A 23086-nucleotide genomic window follows, 5' to 3' on the forward strand; every position below is an offset into this window, starting at 1 on the left:
ACTGGATTTTAGCGTAAAACTCGTTCATTGATACGCTCCCATTTAATTCAACTTAGAACGTCTTGCTTGATTGCCAAGATGCAGTTATAATTTTTTTAATATACGCTTTCTCTCTGTAGAAATATTTTAATTTTAATCTATTTCTGCGTGAATTTATCTTTCAATCTTATCGAGATCTACCTCTTATTAAGAAAGTACTGATTTTGCTTTGTTTGTATGCCTGATATATATCTATATATAATTGTATTCTATTGAGATAACTATATTATATCCAAAGATGTTTGATTTCTAGTTTTACTTCCTAGAGCAACAAATGTAATATCAGATGTGAAGAAGAATAGAAAGAACAAATTATCTAGTATAACAATCTAATTAGCGCGAATGAGTTTTAATTTTAATTGAATAATCTTACAAAGTTACTTTCTATCTCATTAAGATTGGAGCCTTCTTGTCAAACATTTTCACCCGTTTCCGGAAACGATCCGCTACTTCCGGGGCAACGCGGCTACAATTTCGTGGCAAACAATGACGGCCTGATCTGCTTCATGTAGTCTTGCCGTGCATTTCCGGCACGACGACGCTTAATTCACTTCGACTTCCGGCGGAACCACACCTATCAAACCGTAACGAAATAAATGGAAATTCGCTATTTTCTCGAACGACTTCGATCTAGTTTCGCGACGTGCAATTACGTAGCCTACATCATTTTACTCGCGTCCTTCAAATAATCAAAATAATTCAATCGTAATAGACAAAATATATTTTTAATCGATCTAAGTAATCTAATTCAAAAGTATGATAGAAATTAATGAAATAAAAATTCATCAAGTTTATTCTAAATAATTTCCACTTGCAGCTAATGCGAAAAAGCGCAAATCTCAGAACCGCAACGAGTTGCCGCAACTTCCTACTGTCGTTTCATACTCTACCAAGAATTGCGCTAGCGTCTGAGTTGCGTCTACGCACTTGCGTTACTGGATTGTATTCGCGTACCCACGCACGATTGTAATAGCCCGCGCCAAACGACACGGCTGCAGGATACGAAATATTGTGCAACGTACGAGGCGAGGCTCGCGTGTATATATCATCGAACGGGAGCATAATTTCCGCAGAAGGAAAAACAATTTTAGCAACGGTAGCGTTACTCACAGCCAAAAAACATGCGATGCGCTGTATCACTTCCAAAGGTAACGGTACGATATAATAAGAAGAAATACATGAAACAATAAAAGCAAATAAATTAACGCATACTATTGTGCGTTTCTTGAGCAAATACAGCTTAAAAAATTGCATTAACAATTAAAACGATTTCAATTGCATAAAGCATGGGTTGCGAAATCAGGTTTGCAATCAAATCAATGATACAATTTTCCGCGAATCTCTCTCTTTCTCTTTCCGCCTTTCTTTCTCTCTTCATCCTTTCAGATCCTACATGAATCTCATAAATCATTCTTGCTATTTCACGTCAAAAGAAATATTATATATATTATAATAATTTTATTCTACCAAATCTATCAAATAAAGTGAAACTAATGTCGATAAAATGTTATTAATATTGTTTTGGAATACATTAAAATAGCAATCGATAAAATTGATACATGATACATAATACATACCTAATGACAAATGAAATAATTGCAACAACGAATACGCTAGCAGATACAGTTATTATAATTGTTCACTACTAATGATCCGCTCTTGATGTAAGATGCACATTAATAAGAAGAAACGCACTAGAACAATGCACTTTTCGTTGCCGAGCAGCAATCTACGATTTCAACTTAATTTAATCTAACATTAACGGTGAGAAAATTTTCATCGCGATAATTGCAAAGAGAAAGTCGAAAATGAAGAACCGGTATGCTAATTAAAACGATTTAACGCTTGGTATTCGTAATTGCCTTATGCATCACGTTTCGTTTATTTTGGACGGAAAATATTATATAAGAATTAATGGTAACATGAGTTTCACACGTTATAAACATCGAAATAAGTGTTATAGCTGCGATTTATTGCTGGACAATTATGTAGCTTGTAAAAACTAATGGAAAGCAAATATCGGCGATCCATTGCAAAGCTAGATTTACGAGCTAGATTTGTATGACGACATTCGGAATCGCGTCAAGTTGCAGTTTTGTCACGTTCAGGGACATCCAATCATTGATTGATAAACGTTCTAATCGTGTCTCCACGGACAATGGACATGCATTGATAGACAATAAATCACGGGGCAGTTCTCAACTAATCTCTTGTTTAAATCACTGTTCCAAGATCCTGAAGCATTGTTTTGCAAGTGATTAAAGTCTTCGCGCGCTTGTCAGCAATATACTATGAGTGGACTTGGTCTTTCCTCATTGACGAAAGCGATACAGCAATAAATATGAACATATAGATATACATGATAATAAATAAATAACACATATATAAATAGAACATATTATATTATAATAATTTCTAGGACTTATGTGTCATTAATTTATTCTATATCACGTTAATATAATTTAAATCTGAATCACAAGGTTTCTATCGTGAATAATGTATACCTCTTTGCAAGTTTCTAAAGACATAGGACGAGAGATTTCATTTTCTCACAGAACAATTTGCGCAATTTGTGACAGATTAGACATGCTAGCAGAAGAACATCAAATCTTCCGACACATGTGTTACAAAAAAATGTCTGTATATAAGTGCATATAAATTATCTAATCATCGACATGTTTCACTTCCGCAATTTGCTTGTCTCTATGATAGTAACGCAAAATAATCGAAAGATTTTTATCTCGTATTTCACAATTTAAAACTTAATCGTGCAAATTGTGTATCTACATAATCGTGGGAATCAGTTGCAGTTATATCTAGATTAATCACATACAGAAGTAATAACTCTAATTAAATAGTAGATAGACATTTCGAAAACCAAAACTTCAACATTCGTATAACAATTAACTTTTAATGTAATAATGTTCACTTGCAGGTATTAGTATCATCTAACTTCCCGGAAAGCTTTAATCATCATTGACATCTTACGTTTGAAACTGAGCAATTCCGTGCAACAAGTTGGAAGTACAGGAAATTCTTGTTTTCTCGGGATGAATCAAACATTTTTCAGGTTGGCCTCGATTAAAGCCTCGATCGCGTGTAAAGTCACTTTGATGATTCGTTCCCGTAAAACAAGTTCCGTTTGATATCTCCATGTAAATGAACTAATTCAGTCCCTTCCGATGGAAGAAAGAAGGGGAGGAAGAAAACAGGAAAATCTAAATAAAATTTTTTTATCTATAAACAGTTATATCAAATTTTAAAACGTTCTATTGGGCCAAATATATTTAAATAATATAATATTTTTATATTTTACGACTTTACTGTGTTCTATTTTATTGTATTATCAATTGTTTATTCATCCTTTATTTTTTTACTGTTTTCTTAATAATATTATCTAAAATATATTTGCAAAATTGATCAGGAATTATATTTCATTATTATATTTCACAAATATTAATTTATCACAATTTTGCTGTTTCTAACATCTCTAAAATTGTATCTTTTAATATTGCTGACACTTTTATCTTTCTTTACAGAATGGTTTTCTTCTTCCTAATATTGCTACCACTTTCATCTTTCTTTACAGAATGGTTGGTCTTCTTTCATAAATTCGTGGAAAGTCTGACAGTTTGTAACAATTTGTAGCTATTTATATTATTTTTCTTTTTAATATTAAGAAAATATTAAAAATATTTTCTTAATATAAAAAAGAAAGATAATATACATTTTTTACTCATTACGTCATTTGGGAGCAAGTAATTACTCGATATTTATTTCACAGAGTAACATGTAATCATGACATAACTAATATAATAAACGATCGATATCGAGCATCGATATTTCCAGACTGTATTAAAGCGGTTCTGAAATATGTTCTCCGCATTTTTCGCGAGAATGTATTAATTGCTGCCGTTTAATTTCAGGATACCACGATCAAGTTTTCATCATGGTACAATTACACAGTAACCGGCGAAAGTATTTGCTCGGCATTCTGAAAATATCGCACCTGTGTGCATTTCATATAAAGTTAATATTTCCGGTGGACAGGACGTGAGTTTTCTAACGCATTTTCTTTCGTACGCGACCTATGATTTATATTCCAGCAAAACGATCAAAAGACATTAAATGTTCCTGTTACCTAGTAATGATATATACGTGATAAGAGAAAGCAGAGCGCCGTGAGACCATTTTTGACTGCTTATTAGAATGCACCTAGATATAAGATATGCATTATTAGGATAAATATGCGACTGCTTTATATTTCACACACACATCTACTGTTAAAAAATTATTACAGATAATATATTTCTTAATTTTTAATTTCTTAAATACTAAATAAACAGAAAAACTCTTTCTCTCTTCTATAAGTTTAATATGCTAAAATTATATTTAATTTCATGACACTCTTATTATATTCACTTTTCTTTTATGTTACATCCAAAAACTCAAATCTGTCGCCGACAGATATCAGACTTTCCAAGAGTGTTTCGACACTCATACCGTAGAGTTGGTGGTGCGTGACTGTCTCGTGTGACCTCAACGAACCGAGACTGGTCTCATCGATTCTCATTCCCCGACATTCTTCCAATCTTACAAATTGTGTGATTCCATTTTCAACGATTTTATCGCTGTATCATGAATGTCTATGCAAAATTTGTCGATATCGCTCGCCAATAGATCCCGATTTTTAATAACTAGTTTTTATCGTGATAGTCAAAAGTAAGTCAGATGAAAGTTGATAATAGTTATCTTGCATCGCGGAACTCTTTAACGGTTACCGTGTTTGAAGAACGGGATTATAAAAAATTCCTAATACGTAATTAATTTTCTTAATGTGTTAACAATCTCGTGTAATATATCTAGAAAATTTAGCACACATACGCGAAACAATTCATTCTCGCTGATGAAATCAAGATTCGCTTATATTTGTACGGTACTATTTTGACCGTATTTGTGCGATGCACACGCCCGTACGAAATAAGCAGACGGTACCGCACATCTGCCACACGATATAACGTGGGAAGCGTCCTTCGCGTATAACGGCCTTCCTGAGTCGCGTGAGAGAACCGAATTAAGTCTTCGTAGCATATATGCAGCGTCTTTCTGGAAGCGCGAAGTTATGTTCTCTTTATTTTCCGCGTTCTCAAACAATTCCCGATTCTGTTATTCTTTATGCCATCCGGGTTGTTTGTTAATTTTAAATGACAATCGAACGACTCTAAAGGAATAAATTTTCAAGATATCAGATTTTATATAAATTCGTCTACAATATTTAATCATTAAACTAAATTATAACTTTTTATAAAATTTATCCAAAATATAATAATATCTAAAATAGTATTCCAAAAGTATTATTTTTCTGTGGTACAGAAATCGATGATAACACTCGTTTTATTTTTCTTGTTCTTTATATATTTTGCTCCGAATTGCTCTTGATTTCAAGACCGCGGCGATCGAAAGCCAGCAAGCCGGTCGTGGTTCTAGTTCGTACAGAAACTCTGAGAAAGGAAAGCGGCCTTCTCTCTTTGTCAAGAGAGTCTATTGTCCTTCTGGGGATGGATGGGAACAGCATGATCGCGGATACTGGAATTATTTCTTCAGGTACTTGTAGCGGGAGATTTATCAATAAAAATTTATAAAGAGTCAGGATACATAAACTTTGCTTTTTACACATTGCTACATCTATCTCCTCATAAGACTAAGCTATTTTGCGCATTATTCGCAATATGAATAACATGTCGCAAATTTCACCACTCACATTCAAATATGTTCACACCTTTTTATATTTAAAGCCACTTGACTGACTTGGTCAAAAGTTCAAGCGCATATCCTTCCGCTTGCATAAGTCCTTAATAAGCGGAGAAATATTTCTTGTGGCTGAGAAAATTATGTAATAACGCGTACATAAATTGCGAATTAAATAATTTAACTTTAATGAATAATTTTTTGAATTAGAATTAATATCATTTTAATAATTGATTTCTATATTTGAGTTATTTCTCATTTTTCTTCCTTCTTCTTCCTTCAATTCATTCTACAAGAAAACTATTCTAGATATGACTTGTCATACTAAGCGTTTTTTTAGCCGGAGGGAAACGCAGATTTCGCCACATTATCAATCATTATATCCATTAAATTCAATTTTACCATTTCCTTCCTCTCATATATCTTCACAAATATGTGATGGATTTTTTTTTATTGTCGCAATCAAAAGAAACTCAATATTGTCTCCCAATTATCGAATCTTTGAAGTAACTTTCGAAGTTACTTTACGGTTTAATGTCGATTGCATTCATTGCATTAAAAAATCTAGAACGGAAGCCCGTAAGAGATCGCTAAGAGGAATGCGTTTCACGAACGTAAACCGGTTTTCGGGCCAAATTCTTGTCAAGGTGGTAACCAAGATACGGTTAGATTATACATATATCGACATACATGTGTCAAACAATACCAATATAGATATTCATGAGTGCGGAAAGTAAACGTGTGCACATGCACATTATACAGTATACATATATACATTATATATGTATATACTATTGATACGCAGACACTTCCGTTGCTCGGGACAACCTGCAAGGTACAGGAATTCGATTCGACAGCACAAAAAGTAGTGACGGTGGAATGTAACGTCGTTGCAAGTGAGGAAATGGATTATCAGATGCGGAAGACCTACCAATAAAAATCGCGCACTTTTCGTGTATAACTGATAAATAATTCATGCTTTAAGATTGCACGTCCTTCACAGTTTTTTATTTTTCGTTACATTCTGTTTTTTCGTTTAAACAATTTAATAATATTGTTTTGCATAATTTGTATGCTCGCGATTTATTGCAATAATTAAGAAATATTTGCATTTTGATATAATTCTTTTTCTTTCCTTTCTATTACAATTTTTCATTAAATATTCATAATTGTTTTTAGATTTTTAGCTATATTAAAACACTCTTGATATTCTCATTAATTTATTACCATCGAAAATATTTATGTATGTATCTTTCATCTTTCGTAATTGCAAGATATCGAGAAATGATGCTAATCAGTTCAATTTCAAGTAACATTGATCTTTCACGTAATTACGCAAATTAAGTAATCTTTGCATCACGATACCAACTTTATATCCTTCTGTGATAGAAATCCCCTTGCTTAGTCAGCATCAAAAAAACAAGTAGTAGCGTTGTATAGATACCGTGACTTGTCTGACGCGTAAACGCACAAGTGGAATTCAATAAATATATGCACGTGCATACGACATACATTATATATGTACATAAAAAATATCTACATATATCCAGAGATAAATGTCATATATAAAAGCAAATATTTATATGAGACATTACACATACGTGTATGTGTTTGCAATTGGAAGTATACGATTTGTTTCACTTGTCTACAATGACTATCCCATATACGTTCGAAGTATGAATGAAGATGTATTTCCTGCCTAAATCATTATATCTGCGCGCGATACAACGCGTGTTCGTCTCATTTATTGTCACATCGACGTGACACGTATATCAGATCTTATGTCATACATACAAGGCTTCGCGCGACAAGAATGCGCTGCCGTGATGTGCGTGTTGGTCACTGAACTTCCGTTCGAGACGCAATGCGTCTTGCAGTGCATTTGCATACACGCAAATGTCTCACACGTATATGTCTCCGTCTCCAAAAATTAGGATATCTAGCGGACATAATTTATAATTCGCGATATCTGTCTACAATTTTCAAAATTTTCAATAATAAAATTAAAATAATATGAACATAATATTTTATCGATCGATCGATATTAAAATTCTATCATTGAAATGAAGAGCATTAGTATATTTTACATAATTTAATATTTTTTATAAAATAAGATACTTATTTGTCTGTAGGCACAACACAAAGGAAGGGAGCATATGGACAGCGATAGATGCCTCTACGAGATTCGCGAATTAATCAGGAATCGAACTCTGAATACGCGGAATTGCGTCATCGATATCGATCGATCGATCAACCGGTATTGGCCAACGTAGTCGGCTAGTCGCCCAGGCAGGCAGGTGCCTGGCGAAACGTGGGTTCCGACTGTCTCGTGGGTGGTACGAGAGGGCTTGAGGCCCGTGTTTTTTACTCACCTTTCGGAAATATAAGGTTTTCGTTGAGCGAGGTCACGACACCCACGCTTATCGCGCCGCACGGCGAACAGCTGCGATCTGCGATGGGTGAAAAGTTGATTCCTTTCCTGCGTAGGACGACAGTGAGACGCGATTACAGCAAGTAACACCGGCGACGTCGTCGGATCGGATCAGATGTAGACGAGATTTTTTAATCACCACCGCGATTGTTAATTCTCGCCGCTAGTTTGGCACGAGTGGATGACAGCCTGCAACGACATATGTACTATTATGATTTATGCACAGATAAAAGAATGTAATAAATACAATGAACTATACGCATTAATTTATGTACAAGTTACATGGATCTATTAGCTATCTATTTATCAAAAGAGAAAGAGAATATTCGATTTTCTCTGCAACTAGTTTGAGAAATCGACGAGCTATGTAGATCATATTCGATTGATATAAATGAATTGCGAGCGATACAAGTAATCCATTCATCTGAAAATGTTACAGTTTAATGTAAAGAAAAGAAGAAGATAAAGAATAAAATACACACATACATTAGGTGCAATTAATTTCATCGCCGACCCATTTCTCAGAATTCATCGATCATGAGATGAGCCGCGCTATTGCATACAAACCCCTGATTATCCTGAATCTCGAATCCCATTGCATTGGAAATCACGATCTTTATAGGTCATGCGCGAAAGCTAATTAAATTTAATTAGAATGAAAGCAGATTTATGAGAGGGATGAGATAAAATTAATCTTTCCGAGATTAAAATATAAGATACATTTGTGATATAAATCATTTGCAAAATATGTGGCAGAACTTACAGAATTGCTTGTGTGTCATATTAATTAATTGAAAATGATATTTGTTGAAGCATTTTTTTTTAATTTACTCGGTGAAACATTTTTTTAAATACACTGTTTTTTTCTCGCCAAGGCAATCTTGTATTAAACTGAGTGTGAAATACAATACATAGAACGTCATGGAATTACATCGCATTATTATTCCGTGCACAGTAGTTAGAACTGCACGAAGACACGCGAGGTACCAGATACCGTCTTCGCCGGCTCATTCCGACCTTAGGCAAGGTTTAAGAAACCTGTTTCAAACTATCATCATTTGCATTTCGTCTATCTGATATCGTTGCGTCGAAAAAAATAGCCTAACCTCTTACCTGCGCCCGATATTTTCGGAGTAAAAACAACTGGATCTACTTGTTAGAAAAAACTATCATATAATTCATATGCATACACGTTCAAATGATAAGAATTATAATAAAGCATCACTCGAGATAATAAAAATACGGATAAAATGCCTACATTTTTCCTGTTTTAAAATATTATCAACTGTTTAAAAAAAACACTTTTTCATATAATATAAAATATTTTATACATAAGATATGCGGTCATATACGAGACATACACATATATATTACTACCAAAATTTAAGAATAAAGTATCCAAAAAATGCTACGGACATCGATGAAAGAAAGAATATAATAATTATATTCACCTCGATTAATTTAAAAATATCCGAAGACAGATTCTTTCTTCGCCGAATCCGGACGCAAAATGTCTAGTCGGTATCCGCGATATTCTATACAATCGACCAAGCGATGGGACCAAGCTACTGTAGCTTTCGTCCACTGATGGCACCACTAGTCACTGGCAACTGTCACATGTTACGTACTATCCCATTCACTGATTATCATATGGGTAGTCTCCATTGATTACTACAGACATCTGCCATTGACAGATAGTGACGTCTTGCTGAATGAACTCGCTTCTAGCGCCGCGACGACTTACCGCCAGAATAATAATACTGTAGATCCCTGTTTTGACATAAGACGATGCACCGTTCGCTGACCCGTTCGTGCGTGCTGCGTGCGTGTGCGTCGTCGCATAAATTTTCGCAGGTGGTGATTTTTCGGTGTTGCAACGAGAGGAGCCCCGAGCCCCGAGGTCTGCGCCGGTCAGGACCCGAGAAGTAAAGTCCAAGGCGCCTTGGTCGAGGGGCGTAGTCCCCGAAATCGCAGGAGGGAAAAAGGGCCCGCGATACGTATCTCGCGTTGAGTCAGTGCTATCCCGTGAGAAGATTACGAGACGCGCACGTTTAAAGGGAGCAACGGAGAAGGAAGACAAGGAGGAAGAAGGAGCGAGTTCGAGGACACAGTTTGACGTATACGATGTCAGATCGCTCCGAGTCAAACTCGTCGACGGTATCTTGAGTCTGGAAATTGGAAATTGGAGGGCACGCGAGGAATTAGACGACATTCTGATCGGTGTGATCGACGTGCCAACGAGAATCGCTGCCAATGTGCAATTCGGCGGACACTTCGTACGTGCAAAAGTTAGGTTATCTGCATCTCGGGGATGATTCCGCTGACACCGGTGGGGCGACGAGTGCGACCAGGGTCTCGGGTTCCAGGCCCGAGGCCCAGGTACCTGTATCCAGGAACGTGATCAATAGAAACGACGCCAGAGCGTCTGGTAGACCGGTCGGTGCTATCGAGAGCTTCATTGAAGGCAATTCCTCGGACATTTCTAGACAGGCAGCCACCACCGATTATAAATATGAGCGTGAAAATATAATAGCTGCTTCACGATTTGCTACTCCCAAGCCAGTGGAACAAATTAACGCGCTACAGCAGCAGCAGCAACAGAATCAAACTCGTGGAAGTCATCAACAAGCTCCTGTTTATGAAAATATTGATTATTATCCGCAGCAGAGTCAGTCACATCCTCCTTATTATCATCCAATAGAGTCGCGGAAAAGTCCAAAAAGTAGCCCTAGAGCTTCCTTGGTTGGTGATACCTATGAAGGAAATTATAGAAAAGCTCAACCACAAGTGCCAACTGGCAATCGCTATCAAAGTACATCGCCAGCGAAAGAATTACCGCCATATGAAGCACCACCAGTATATGAAAATATACAGGAAGTACATTTCTCTGAGAATTTACAAAATAAGCCAGGACCCCAGGTTCCGCCAAATTATTATCATCCAGCAAATATAAATGGTGGTGATTACGTTGTTATGACTGGAAAGGTAGGTCAATCTCAGAATCAACGCGGGATGACTCAAAATTTATCATATAATCAACAAAGGAGTGGAAGTATACGCGGTCAAAGTTATGATGCTTCAAGTTTACAGCGGTCAATAGATTCATCTACTTCTAGGTACTTACAGAGCTCATCCTCTGCATCCTCAGACCATCAGACTGGAAGAAGCGCTTATGTACCTCCATCTGAACTGCAACAACCAAATAGAAACTATAGTTACAGCTCTGATCAACAGCAACAACAATCTCCTAGATCTGGTTTACCGTACCACAGTGAATCTCCTCCGATACGTTTACCACCGGAACCTCATCATTATCGTGGTTTATTGGAAAGTACTATAAGTGGACAACAAGGATTTCGTGCCACGAATCAAATTGATAGTGGTCAATCTTCTCAATTTCGACAGGACAATCCACAGAATTATAAGCAATATGTTGATCCTTCTTCGAGAACTGCAAATGCAAATTTCACAGGGGATTCGCAAGCCAGAAACTCGCCAGTGTATGGAATTCGCCCAGGGGAACAGACAGCATGTCATAATTCTCCATGTTACTCTCCAAATCGTACAATGCCTCAGAATGAGAGGAACTATCATCACCAAGAAAATCGACCAGATTTTCCTGCTAGAAATTCTCCTGTTTACTCTTCAAATCGCTCCACGGAACACTTGAGATTAGGTACGCTGCAACAAAATGATAGGAATTATGTCTCAGATGTATCGGACCTGCCAGCTACAAAGAATTCACCTTTATATTCTCCGAATCGTGATCCTACTAGGGCCATTATTGCTAACAACAATGCGATAAGAGAATCTCCAAAAACAAGTCCAACACATGGTCAGATGTCATCAGATATTACCTCACAGAATATGACCAATTCACCTAGACATGGATTGCATCCTTCATTCAACAGTTCCATTGGAAGTCCTATGCGTGGACAAGTACAAGCTCCTGTCACTAGTGCTTTGACTACAGCCGGTGAAACTGACATCAACACTGGTCCTAGGATCACTAGTCTCCCTCCTGGCGTTACTAGCGGAGTTGCAGGGCCCGTACTTTTGAATGCCGGTGTACCTGTACTACAAAGACCTTCCAATTCGGAGGCAGAAGAGAGAAAATCCGTTAGTCCGCCGATCAAACCTGCATCTGGGAAGGGATTGCTTCCCTACAATGTTATTTCTAGACCTTCGGTAAGTCTGTCGCTATTGTATGTAAAATTTCTATTGAAAAATTTTATGCTTTTATTAAAAATTTTATATCTCCTAGAAACCTTATCTCAAAAATCCAGTACATGCTTTTCTCGTCTCCTACCTCTTATACTTATATCGCATTCTTTTGCTATTGCGTGCTAAGAAAATAATCGAAAATAACGTAATTAATGCATCGCGTTAAGTGGGTTAAGGAGACGCATTGACCATAATGTACGTGAAGCTGTACCTTGGCTGAATGCCATAAAGACTATATATAAAATTCGTACAAGCGGGATAAACAATGCGCTGACGCGTCCCAAATTCATCGAAGCGTAATCTTATCCCGCTTGAATTACATTCTCATCGCAAACAATGCAACTGATTTACATGAATTATTGATACTCGTCAATGTTAACTGTTTAAAGTCATTTCTCGAAAATTATGAATAAATTTTATACATGCTTCTTTTGCGTTGTACCAGCGATGATCTCATTAATCGCCCGTTTTACATCATACTTGACCTATGTAACGATAAGATTAATGCGCATTTTGAACGACTTATAAATATTTTTCTTGCTTGTGCCTTTCTTCATTGCCGCCCACAATCTCTAATCCACAAAATTTCGATAACCACTTACTATTCCGTCCGAAGAATTCTTTTCTTCACGCATTCGGTGAATCATAGTCAGTAAATTGTTTGCCGCTGACAAGCAACTTGCATTTGCTGAATGATATTTTATTCATGAGACATTCGTATTTCTGCGTGTTACTTTAACACACTTTTTATCTCTGTTATTTTTTTTATCTTTGTTTTTTCCTTTCTGTCCATCTATTGTCAGGAAATTAACAAATGCGTAAAAACATTTCGCAATATTTGCATGAAACATTATGTTAAATGTTTAAGAAGTTCGTGTGCATAAACATATTATTACTTTATAAATCTAAATAAGAGAAGTAATAGTAGCCGCTGCTTTTTACAATATTAATTTTTTCAATATTAATTAAATTTAAAAATTTTCAATATTAATTAAATTTTTACAATACCAATTTTTGCAATATTAATTAAATAACATATAAAATAATAGTCTTGAAAACATTTGATACTGTTTGTACTCGTTATTGATTAATATGTTCTCTATATGTAAATTACTTTTCAGGGACCAACGGAGGCGGAGAGAAAGATAGAGGAATTGACGAGGCAACTCGAAGAGGAAATGGAAAAACAGGAAGAGGAAGGAGAGTACTTCGGTAAGAAAAGATTGCTCGTGCTTCACTTTGAAAAGGCTTATCGGTGCACTTGGTATTCCATATTTCTGAGCGATAACGAACGATCCTGACGCAAGGGTTATTTGGACTGGACTATTTTTCATTCTTCGGCGTTATCTATATTTTTATTTCGTTTTTATGTTTCCCATGTATCCTGTGGTGACAAAAAAAGAGATTAGCGGAACGTCATCATCGTGCGCAGGTTCGCACGACACGATAATCAACACGAGCGAATCCATAATTTTAGATATTTCTGGGAAACGATAAAAAGAACGCGGGCACACGTGACACTTTCGTGCCAATTCCCACGGTAACGAGTCCGCGTTAGACCGGTTTCGGAAAACGGAGTCGAGTTTCGGGTACTTTTTAGCGCGACACTTCGTTGGCATTCACTCTCACGCGCCACGTTAGCTTCCACCCACGTATCTCTTGGCATCTCTCCTATGTAAAGGGACGAATATACGCTATGCACGCGTATGCATAGGTGTATATATAAACGAATAGGCCGCTCCTCTCTCTTCCTCTCTTCAGTCACATACAGCTCTTTAAAAGCATTAAAGTAACGCTCATACTAAGCCAATAGACGCGATGATCTTACTGACATAATCATTTCCCTGGCTTCGTGTCGAGGACGATAATAAGAGATAGACTCAACAATTATATAACTTGCAGGATTATGCTTAAATGAGAAAATTAAATTGTCTTTCATCTTTTTCTTTCTCTTTCCCTATCACTTAATCATGTTAACTGCGTCATGAAAAACAAGAATATTCTATGATAAATCAATTTAGTATACGTCTATGCAATTTCTCGTCTGCTTTTCATTGCATCTTCTTGTGTTCCTTCAAAAATTTAATATTTATATTTAAAGAGATACTTTGTCTCGCTATTTTCTGAAATGACAAACAATGTAAAGAAAAGCGAAAAAGAATAATATACGACTTGCTCTTGGAAAATAAATGTGGACGCAGCCTAACGCGCACAATAAGGAACCGAGCGGACAGGAACCTCGGTCGAGTGAAGTAATGTCAGTCGAGAAGTGGCAGGCGTTTAGGCGAACGTAAATGTCGCCCTGGTCGCACTCGTACTTGCAGACGGACAGCGTTCTCCGTTACATATGTCCTATACGTGCAACTAGTAATCTCGTTATAGATAGACCAGTTCGACTCGTTGGTCGGATTCTAGTTCGGCTAGAACTAGTCTAACAAAATCAAATCGCGAAATTGAAACTATCAGCGTGGTGCATGCGAATTACAGGAAGAGCATCCGTTAAGGGATGGCAGGATCGCGATTGCCCATCGAAAGATGTGAGTTTATTTATTTGTTCACGTTCCTCCACAACGATTCGAGTAGTTTTTGACAGCGATCGACCCCTGGTGAATGTGCATTCTTGCATCTGTCGACGCGTGTATTTTTAACCCTTCGATGAACCTCGAATCTCGTGTTCTTGAACTCCGTGCTTGTATCTCGCGCGACGAATGAGCTTCCAATTCCATAAAATAATATGCGATTTTATAATGTAATTTATATTTTAAATAAAAATGTTAGTCTAATTAGTCTGCGTTATCGCTACTTCAATATAAATTAACAATTTTTAATTTACAAATTTGTAATTCATTATTCTATAAAGATACATATGTTAGATACGTATTGTATGTTAAAACGGAAGAATTAATCGCTGAATTATTTCGCGCGATGTAATGAAAATTTCACATGAGACATCTTTTGATGATAGGTATCTGTCACACATGCGGTGAGAAAGTGACCGGCGCCGGACAAGCTTGTCAAGCAATGGGCAATCTCTATCATACCAATTGCTTCATATGCTGTTCCTGCGGAAGGGCGCTACGCGGCAAAGCTTTCTACAACGTTCACGGGAGGGTTTATTGCGAGGAGGATTACCTGGTATGTGAGTCGATTCAAATGCCAATGATCGAAATAATGACCAATCGTTCATTTAGCTAAAAATCATTGTGTATTCGCAGTATTCTGGTTTCCAACAGACGGCCGAGAAATGTGCGATTTGTGGTCATCTCATTATGGAAATGGTAAGCGACGAGGCTCAATCGTTATCATGTGTAAGAACCTCACCGTAAATTCAATAACATCGTCTTTTGTCTTCCACAGATATTGCAAGCGATGGGCAAGTCATATCACCCGGGTTGCTTCAGGTGTTGCGTTTGCAATGAATGTCTTGATGGCGTTCCCTTCACGGTCGATGTCGACAATAAGATCTACTGCGTAAACGATTATCATAGAATGTTCGCGCCTAAGTGCGCGTCTTGTGGAAAAGGAATCACACCAGTCGAGGTATACGCGTTCAAAATTAACTCACTTATTATATTATCAAAATGTAACAGGAAATTCTTATCTCTTAGCAATATCAATCCATTTAATTAGATTATTGTGTTCTAACGTTCTAACGATAATCAGAATTTTATATTCACTCTAATATATTTCAATACATATTATTATATGAGCGATGTTTGTAAAAAACATCGCTTATATAATAATATGTATTGAAATATATTAGAGTGAATATAAAATTCTGATAGATATATTCCACTATTGTAATTATTTACGAGAGAAAAATGTTGACGCATCGACATACCTCATTTTTACCAATATTAATTACAGTCAATAAATTATATTCTTTTCTGTGTTTGTTTAGGGAACCGAGGAAACGGTCAGGGTAGTTTCCATGGACAAAGACTTCCACGTGGATTGTTATGTTTGCGAGGATTGCGGTATGCAGTTGACCGACGAGCCGGATAAACGGTGCTACCCACTCGATGGCAGGCTTATGTGTCGTGCGTGTCACATCCAACGCATATCGCACACGCAACCGAGGGCACCACAACCGGTGTCGGCTAGTTATCAATTTATGGGCTAAGTTAGATCGGTGCTTGAGCTTCTGTCGAAGTTTTCCGAACTGCGCACATAACAATCATCCGATAATGAAGTCTGTGAAAATCAATCAAATAAAATACACACCATATAACAGAATAGAACACTTACGATTGCGCGCGCGAAATTTAATTAAGGTACGTACGAGTCAGACTTTGCGAATGATGCATTCATGTAGGCAGGAATTTACATTTTACAAAAGATTTTCAATATAATAGTTGTCATTCCTCATCTATTATACTATATGCTAATAATGTTTGCTATCTCTTGAAATGCAAATTATCGAATCAATACATTAATACATCTCAATAATATATAGTAGAAAAATAATAATTGCAATGTGTCGCATGCTAAATGTATTTTTAGAATATCGAAAACTTGTGCAATTTTAATTATTTCGATTTTTAGACGAAATGTCATTTTAACGTAACTCTAAGACTGGAGATTTGAAAAAACCGAAATCATTACACTGCCTTTTGGGATCATTTTAATTGATGAATAGTTATGTAACGTATAGTTATATGCGAGTACAAGAACATTTCTTTTTAATTCAAGACAAGGACCGATAGTCTAGATAAGTGGTATATTTAATATATGCAATCTTATTTATTTAGTCAGGGTGTTTGCTGCAAACACAATAGTCTCATTAGGATGAATGAGTTGCGCAGGCAACTGTGATATAATAGCATAATAATTATCTATTAAACAACAATTCCATACTTTTTAGAGCACATGTATATATTTATCATGTTTTATCATATCATAATGCGAATTTATGATGGACTGGGAAGATTTTTCTGCGAATTTTCTTAGATCAAGTTTCAATACGTACTTCATAAAATATTCATTAATATTTATTAGGATAAATATATCATCTCACTGCGAAGACTCGTGTAAAGTTTATCGATATATGACAGAATGTACTATAAAATACTTCGGCTATAATGCGTTTTTAATATTTTCGCGACATAAACAATGGAAGCTAGAAAATAATTATGAAAAATATGTAGGCGTGCTACATCAATAAGCGACAATATTATAGAATATTGAAAGACGCACAACTCGAGCTGCCAAATAACTATCGTTACTTTTCAGGATTAATAAAAGTAATTATTTCGTATTACACTTAATAATAATTAAGTGTAATATAGAAGTGTTATTTAGTAGTAATTAAATAATTAAGTTCGCGCGAATTGTAGATAAAAATGTAATCCTATTTAAATCACATACACATTATGTATAAATGAATCAATCCTTCAATAAAGACAAACTACTAAAAATGTATTTATTTCCTTCATGATGACACACACATTGTTGCATTCAAAAAAATCTAATATATTTTTTATGAAAATGTTTGCTTTTATTTAAAGTATAATCAAAATTGTTTCTTAAATAGGCCTTTTTCCTCTATATAAAAGATGTATTATAATATCTTTTTCGTGAGATTATCGCTAAATATTCTTATAAGATCTTGTCATATTTCTTGATATAACTAATTTTGTTATACGTGAACAATGCTTATTATTGCACATGGAGTAAAAAATAGATTGGATAAATTATTAAGAAACAACTTAACATACAGGAAATAATTTATCGTGATACAATTACATATTTATAAGGAGAAGTACACATCGATATCGCGCGCGATAATTAATCTCCAAGCTATACCGACCAAATTCGTAAATCCGACATAGTGCGGATAAAATATTTATGGTTTTGGCGGTTCCGTATGTCGGTCCGTTTTACACTCTGCCTTGAATTTTGTCGTGTGTTCTGCTGCACATTTGTTTGACTGTATTGGCTACAACACGATTAAAAACAATTACGGAGAGAACATCTCCCACCATTAACGACATCTATAATATATTAATCACGCGATAAGAATACTTCGCACAGGACAAAAGCAACAGAGATCAGCACAATATATTTGAATTTAATCGGTAACCTACTCATAATCTTGCGCGCAGGCTGCACCACGTGTGCGTGTAAAAAGAAAACAGACAAGACGGATATTTCAAATATAGACACAGAAGTGATTATATGTTAAATATATAGTTTATTTTTTCACTCTCAGCAGATGACATTGCACTTCGGATACATTACTCACCTCTGCTGGTTGACGTTTGAAGAATGATGGTGCCTTTCCATAGCCTAATTTATTGAGATGTCTAATGGCCATTGTTGTTCCTCCTATGTTTTAATATGAATATTTAAAATAAAGCACATATATAAACAAGAGTGTCTATTATATAAAATACCCAAACTATAAACACCTACCAACAGTAACAGTGTATCTCAGTGGAGTAAATATCTTATAAAGTGCATAAGTAATAGCCCAATTACCCGCACTAGAATTACGTACTAAATCTACATATTTTTCACTAAAATTCATGTATTCCAACATCTGTGCTATATCCACACCGCTAGAAATAAACAAGAAAAATCTCACATATAATTAGCTATCAAATTCCAAGGACATATATATGTATATCAATTGTATTTATACATACTTCCTAATAGCAATGTAGAATATAGCTACCCATCCTATAGAAGTAATTATGTGAACAGGGATTAATATATGCCAATAATCTTTGGTCATTTGTTTCATTCTTTGAAATACTGATACTTTCTGTTCCGCCTGAGATTTTTGGCAGTCATCCTTGGTACTCTGCTTAACATCCGAATAATATACCAAAGCCAAACTATTTTTATTCACGTCCTGCCTCAATGATTTTTGATACGCGAGTACACTATTTACGAGGCCTAAAGAATTACATGACACAGTCCTGCAACGATGATGCCTTTCTGTAAAATGAAATAAAAAATTAATGCACTCGTTGACATTCAACAACAACTGAGCTTACCAGGAAATGTTGACTTCCAACGTGTTGTATTGATGTGACACGTGTAACATGCGGACAGTGGAAGATATTTCGTTAAAAACGAAATATTTCCTGATTCGAAGCTATACCTCAGTCCACGAGACAAGATTATATCCATTTTCGAAAAACACCGCTTCTATTCCTAACCAACAATCATAAAATTCTCATGATGCAATTTGTCACGTGCATAAAAAAAAGTTTGCGTATCAAATACTTACGAAGGAGTTTTTCAGTCGTTACTACTTCAATCTGTAATGTCGGTCTGTGAAATATTCATATAAATATAGTGCCAAAAACATACCTTGACATATTATGCATTGATCTCAGATATTGCAAACGAATAAAACCTCAAGCCTCAAGTAGTGACATCTGTAGTTTGGAGTATTAACGAAAAGCTATTTAAATGCCTCTATTTAAATGACCATAAACACATGTCGCACATGAATTTGCTATCAGAAAGAAAACTGAGAGATGTCATGGCTCGTTTTTAGGTGATCCCTGAAAGCGATACTCCTTCTTTGGACATTAAATTCTTCTGAAGTTTTTATAATTAAGACTCGAAAAATATAGATGTTGCAAAATATTTTAAATGTCTCTTCCTTTATATAAAATATAAAGAATTCATGTTCCATTCTAATATAGCCAACATTTATATATTTTTATTATAATTTTCATACCAGCATAATATTTTTAAGCTTAATACTTTATATAACATAATGTAGTAAGTTATAAAATTTAATATAATTACAAAATAGTATTAATAAATAGGTTGTATGCACACTGTCTTTTAGTTTCTACTTATTTCCAATCACTATGCATTTCTATCCAATATATTCTCTTCTTCGAGTTCTTGGATTATTATGATTTATTGTATTCCTTTGTGTTAAAATCATAAGGATTACCATCATTTGTCATGCTTATTCCTTCCTATGGAGTCCATCGAAATATTTTCTATGGACATTTGTTCTCTCGGGTATAGATATTCAAATCACTCAGAGAGAGAGGAGAGAAAGAGAGAGAAAGAGAGAGAAAGAGGAGGTTTAAGATATTGAAATCACTGTAGTTGCCTTTTTTCTATTTTCCCAATTACTGTTTCTTTTTCTTTCATTTTATACAAAAATATTAATATAATTAATATAACATATATATATAATTTTGATATCTCTCTTAGTCTGACTCTTTCCTTTCGACCTGTCCGGCATGGGTAACCCTATCTATCTACGGCATTCATAATTCACTCTTATATTTAAGATCGTCTTAAGTAAGTTGGAAAATACAACTATTTTACTAACTGAACGGAATCTCAAGACGCGATCTAAGATCATACTTAAGATTATTTTAAATATGAAAATAATCTATATGAATATCGGCGTACGTTACCGCCGGCATAGCTCTTAGATTCATTAGAGTACTCAATCCTCCTCATCTGGCAAATGCCTCCGTTAAGGAGATACGAGGAAAAAATTTTTTTTTAATTTTATTTTTATTTTCTTTCAATACAGGGATTAATACAAAAGTGAATGTAAAATATAATTTGAAACTTAATACAAAATAATTTTTATTTATTATATGGAATAATTTATGACGCGAAAATGTCCAAAATATACGTATAATATGAAATTTACTAAAAATTTTTATATAGTCCAGACAAGCCTGATTAGCAATGATTAATTACGCGACATTTATCATTAATAATCGATATGCGATAGAAATCGATAATAGAATTTAGTAAGTATAATAGAATTTAGTAAGTTTTATGTAACGTAAATATATAATAATCGTGATTAAAAGAGTCATTAATAAAATTATTGATCATTTCTTCGATTGTAGAAGATAGTATTTGCATTACTGGCGCATTTTGTGTAGATTATCAAAGGAAATATTCAAAATACAAAAAAATAAAATAAGCTTCGATGTAAATCAACAATTAAATTACAAAATAAATCGTGATTTAAAATTCGCGAGAAAACGCGACGAATAAATAAATCGATAATAATCGGAATATTTGATTACGAGAGATATACGTATAATTTTTATAATATGATAATCGAAACCATCAATAGATACGCGCGCGACATAATTATTATCATACAAATGATGATACACGAAGATATATTTTGATAAACATTTGTGGTCCGTATTGTTTATGAATATAAAATTCACTGTCCAATTTATTTGCGATTAATACGCGACTTTATACGAATTTCGCGATTGAGAATAAAATACATATCCTATCTCGCGCATGATTAGCTAAATAAGATAAAATGAGCTTTATAAGCTTTAAAATATAATTAAAAAATCGCGTTATCGCCACGTTTAAAAGAGAATTGAATGATTTTATCAAGGTTCCTCTAATAATCGATGTAATAATAGAATTTAATAAGATTTATCTAGTGTAAACAATCGCGATAAAACAGTCATTAATAAAGTTATCGACCGTTTTTTAATTATAGAAACAAATATTTACATTATTAGTGCATTTTACACGGATTATTAAAGACAATATTCAAAGACGTGGAAAGATAAACAAAGCTTCGATGTATAAGTCAATCATTAAATTATAAGATAATATTAAATTATAAGATAAATAGCGATTTAAAATTCCCGAGAAAACGCGACGAATAAATAAATCGATAATATTCGGAATATCCGATTGCGATATGTGTGTGTATATCTTTTATAATATAATAATCCAAGTGCCCTCAATTACATTAGATATACATAATAGACATTATTATATCGCGTGCGATATAATTATTATCACATAAATGCGAAAATATTTTGATAGACAATTTGATGTCTGTAATGTTTACGAATATAGTACTCACTGTCCGAGTCATTTGCGAATCTTGATGAGAAATCGCGATTTGAATTCACGCGAAAACGCGACGAATAAATAAGTCGATAATATGTGGAATATTTGATCGCGATACGTACAATTTTTATAATATAATAATCCTAGCTCTCAATAGACACGAGCGCGATATAATTATTATCACGTAAATATAAAAAATCAAAGATATTTCGACAAACATTTGAGGTCTGTAATGTTTGCGAATATACAATTCACCGACCGATTTATTTTCGAATTTTTATAAGATAAATCGCGATTTAAAATTTGCGATAAGACGCGACGAATAAATAAATCGATATAATATTCAAAATATTTGATAAAATATTCAAAATATTTGAAAATATTCAAAATATTTGATTGCGCATAATTTTTATAATATAATAATCGAAACCATCAGATACGCGAGTGACATACCGGTAATATCCGATAAAAAGAGGAGCGATCTTAAAAATGGAGAACATCTTGTTTCTACATCAGATTTCGCAAGATCAATTTGCGAAGAAAAGTTAAGTGATCCATTGAACGTCGGGAACTTCACTGTAGGAGGGAACAAATCCTGGATCTTCCGGACTATTCCCGATAGCAATGATTTCAGTAATATATCAACGACGAAACAATTATCCCTCATCATTGTCTTCAATTAACGAAATTGATATGCACGTCAGAAAACATGTTTCTTCATTATTAAGAAATATATTTCTTTATTGAAAATTAAATGGATATAACGATTTTTTTATAAAAATGTGATTACGAACGATTATATTTATAAAT

The 23086-nt window shown here is 34.7% G+C and overlaps 3 protein-coding genes across 13 annotated transcripts in view; 1 reads left to right on the forward strand and 2 right to left on the reverse strand.

Moving 5' to 3' along the window:
* Rau (RA domain-containing protein rau) overlaps positions 1 to 14183 on the reverse strand; it is a 54092-nt gene extending 39909 nt beyond the window's left edge. The window contains exons 1-7 of one of the 9 annotated variants that reach the window (XM_083097687.1): positions 13045 to 14183; positions 11964 to 12305; positions 11486 to 11899; positions 11343 to 11407; positions 11055 to 11195; positions 9670 to 10971; positions 8160 to 8407 (exon numbers count right to left, since the gene is read on the reverse strand). The gene's annotated coding sequence lies outside the window, so the exon portion shown is untranslated. Of the gene's footprint in view, positions 1 to 8159; positions 8408 to 9669; positions 10972 to 11054; positions 11408 to 11485; positions 11900 to 11963 lie in introns of all 9 variants that reach the window. The other 8 variants (XM_083097685.1, XM_083097683.1, XM_083097681.1 and 5 more) reach the window with 8 other exon arrangements.
* Positions 10000 to 17861, forward strand: Jub (LIM domain-containing protein jub). Its single transcript, XM_083097675.1, has 6 exons — positions 10000 to 12406; positions 13564 to 13654; positions 15408 to 15577; positions 15658 to 15720; positions 15800 to 15982; positions 16344 to 17861. Exons 1-6 carry the CDS (start codon positions 10472 to 10474, stop codon positions 16563 to 16565), a joined length of 2664 nt encoding a protein of 887 aa, XP_082953801.1. The 5' UTR covers positions 10000 to 10471; the 3' UTR covers positions 16566 to 17861.
* A 289-nt stretch (positions 17862 to 18150) lies between these two features.
* LOC145970756 (uncharacterized) lies at positions 18151 to 19831 on the reverse strand. Of its 3 annotated transcripts, XM_083097693.1 has the most exons (7): positions 19680 to 19831; positions 19444 to 19603; positions 19090 to 19384; positions 18857 to 19002; positions 18687 to 18769; positions 18529 to 18547; positions 18151 to 18380 (listed from the first exon to the last, which is right to left on the reverse strand). In XM_083097693.1, the coding sequence occupies exons 2-7, from the start codon at positions 19577 to 19579 to the stop codon at positions 18322 to 18324; spliced, it is 738 nt and encodes a 245-aa protein (XP_082953819.1). In that variant the 5' UTR covers positions 19580 to 19603; positions 19680 to 19831; the 3' UTR covers positions 18151 to 18321. The 3 variants fall into 3 exon arrangements, with proteins under 3 accessions (XP_082953819.1, XP_082953818.1, XP_082953817.1); XM_083097692.1 differs by lacking the exon at positions 18529 to 18547; XM_083097691.1 differs by lacking the exon at positions 18151 to 18380 and having other exon boundaries at positions 18412 to 18547.
* Positions 19832 to 23086: the final 3255 nt, after the last annotated feature.

Source organism: Camponotus vicinus, unplaced genomic scaffold (assembly GCF_025532165.1).
Source record: "Camponotus vicinus isolate PSW18456_S1 unplaced genomic scaffold, iyCamVici1.0 SCAF_4, whole genome shotgun sequence".
In the NCBI taxonomy this organism is placed as follows: Eukaryota; Metazoa; Arthropoda; class Insecta; order Hymenoptera; family Formicidae; genus Camponotus; species Camponotus vicinus.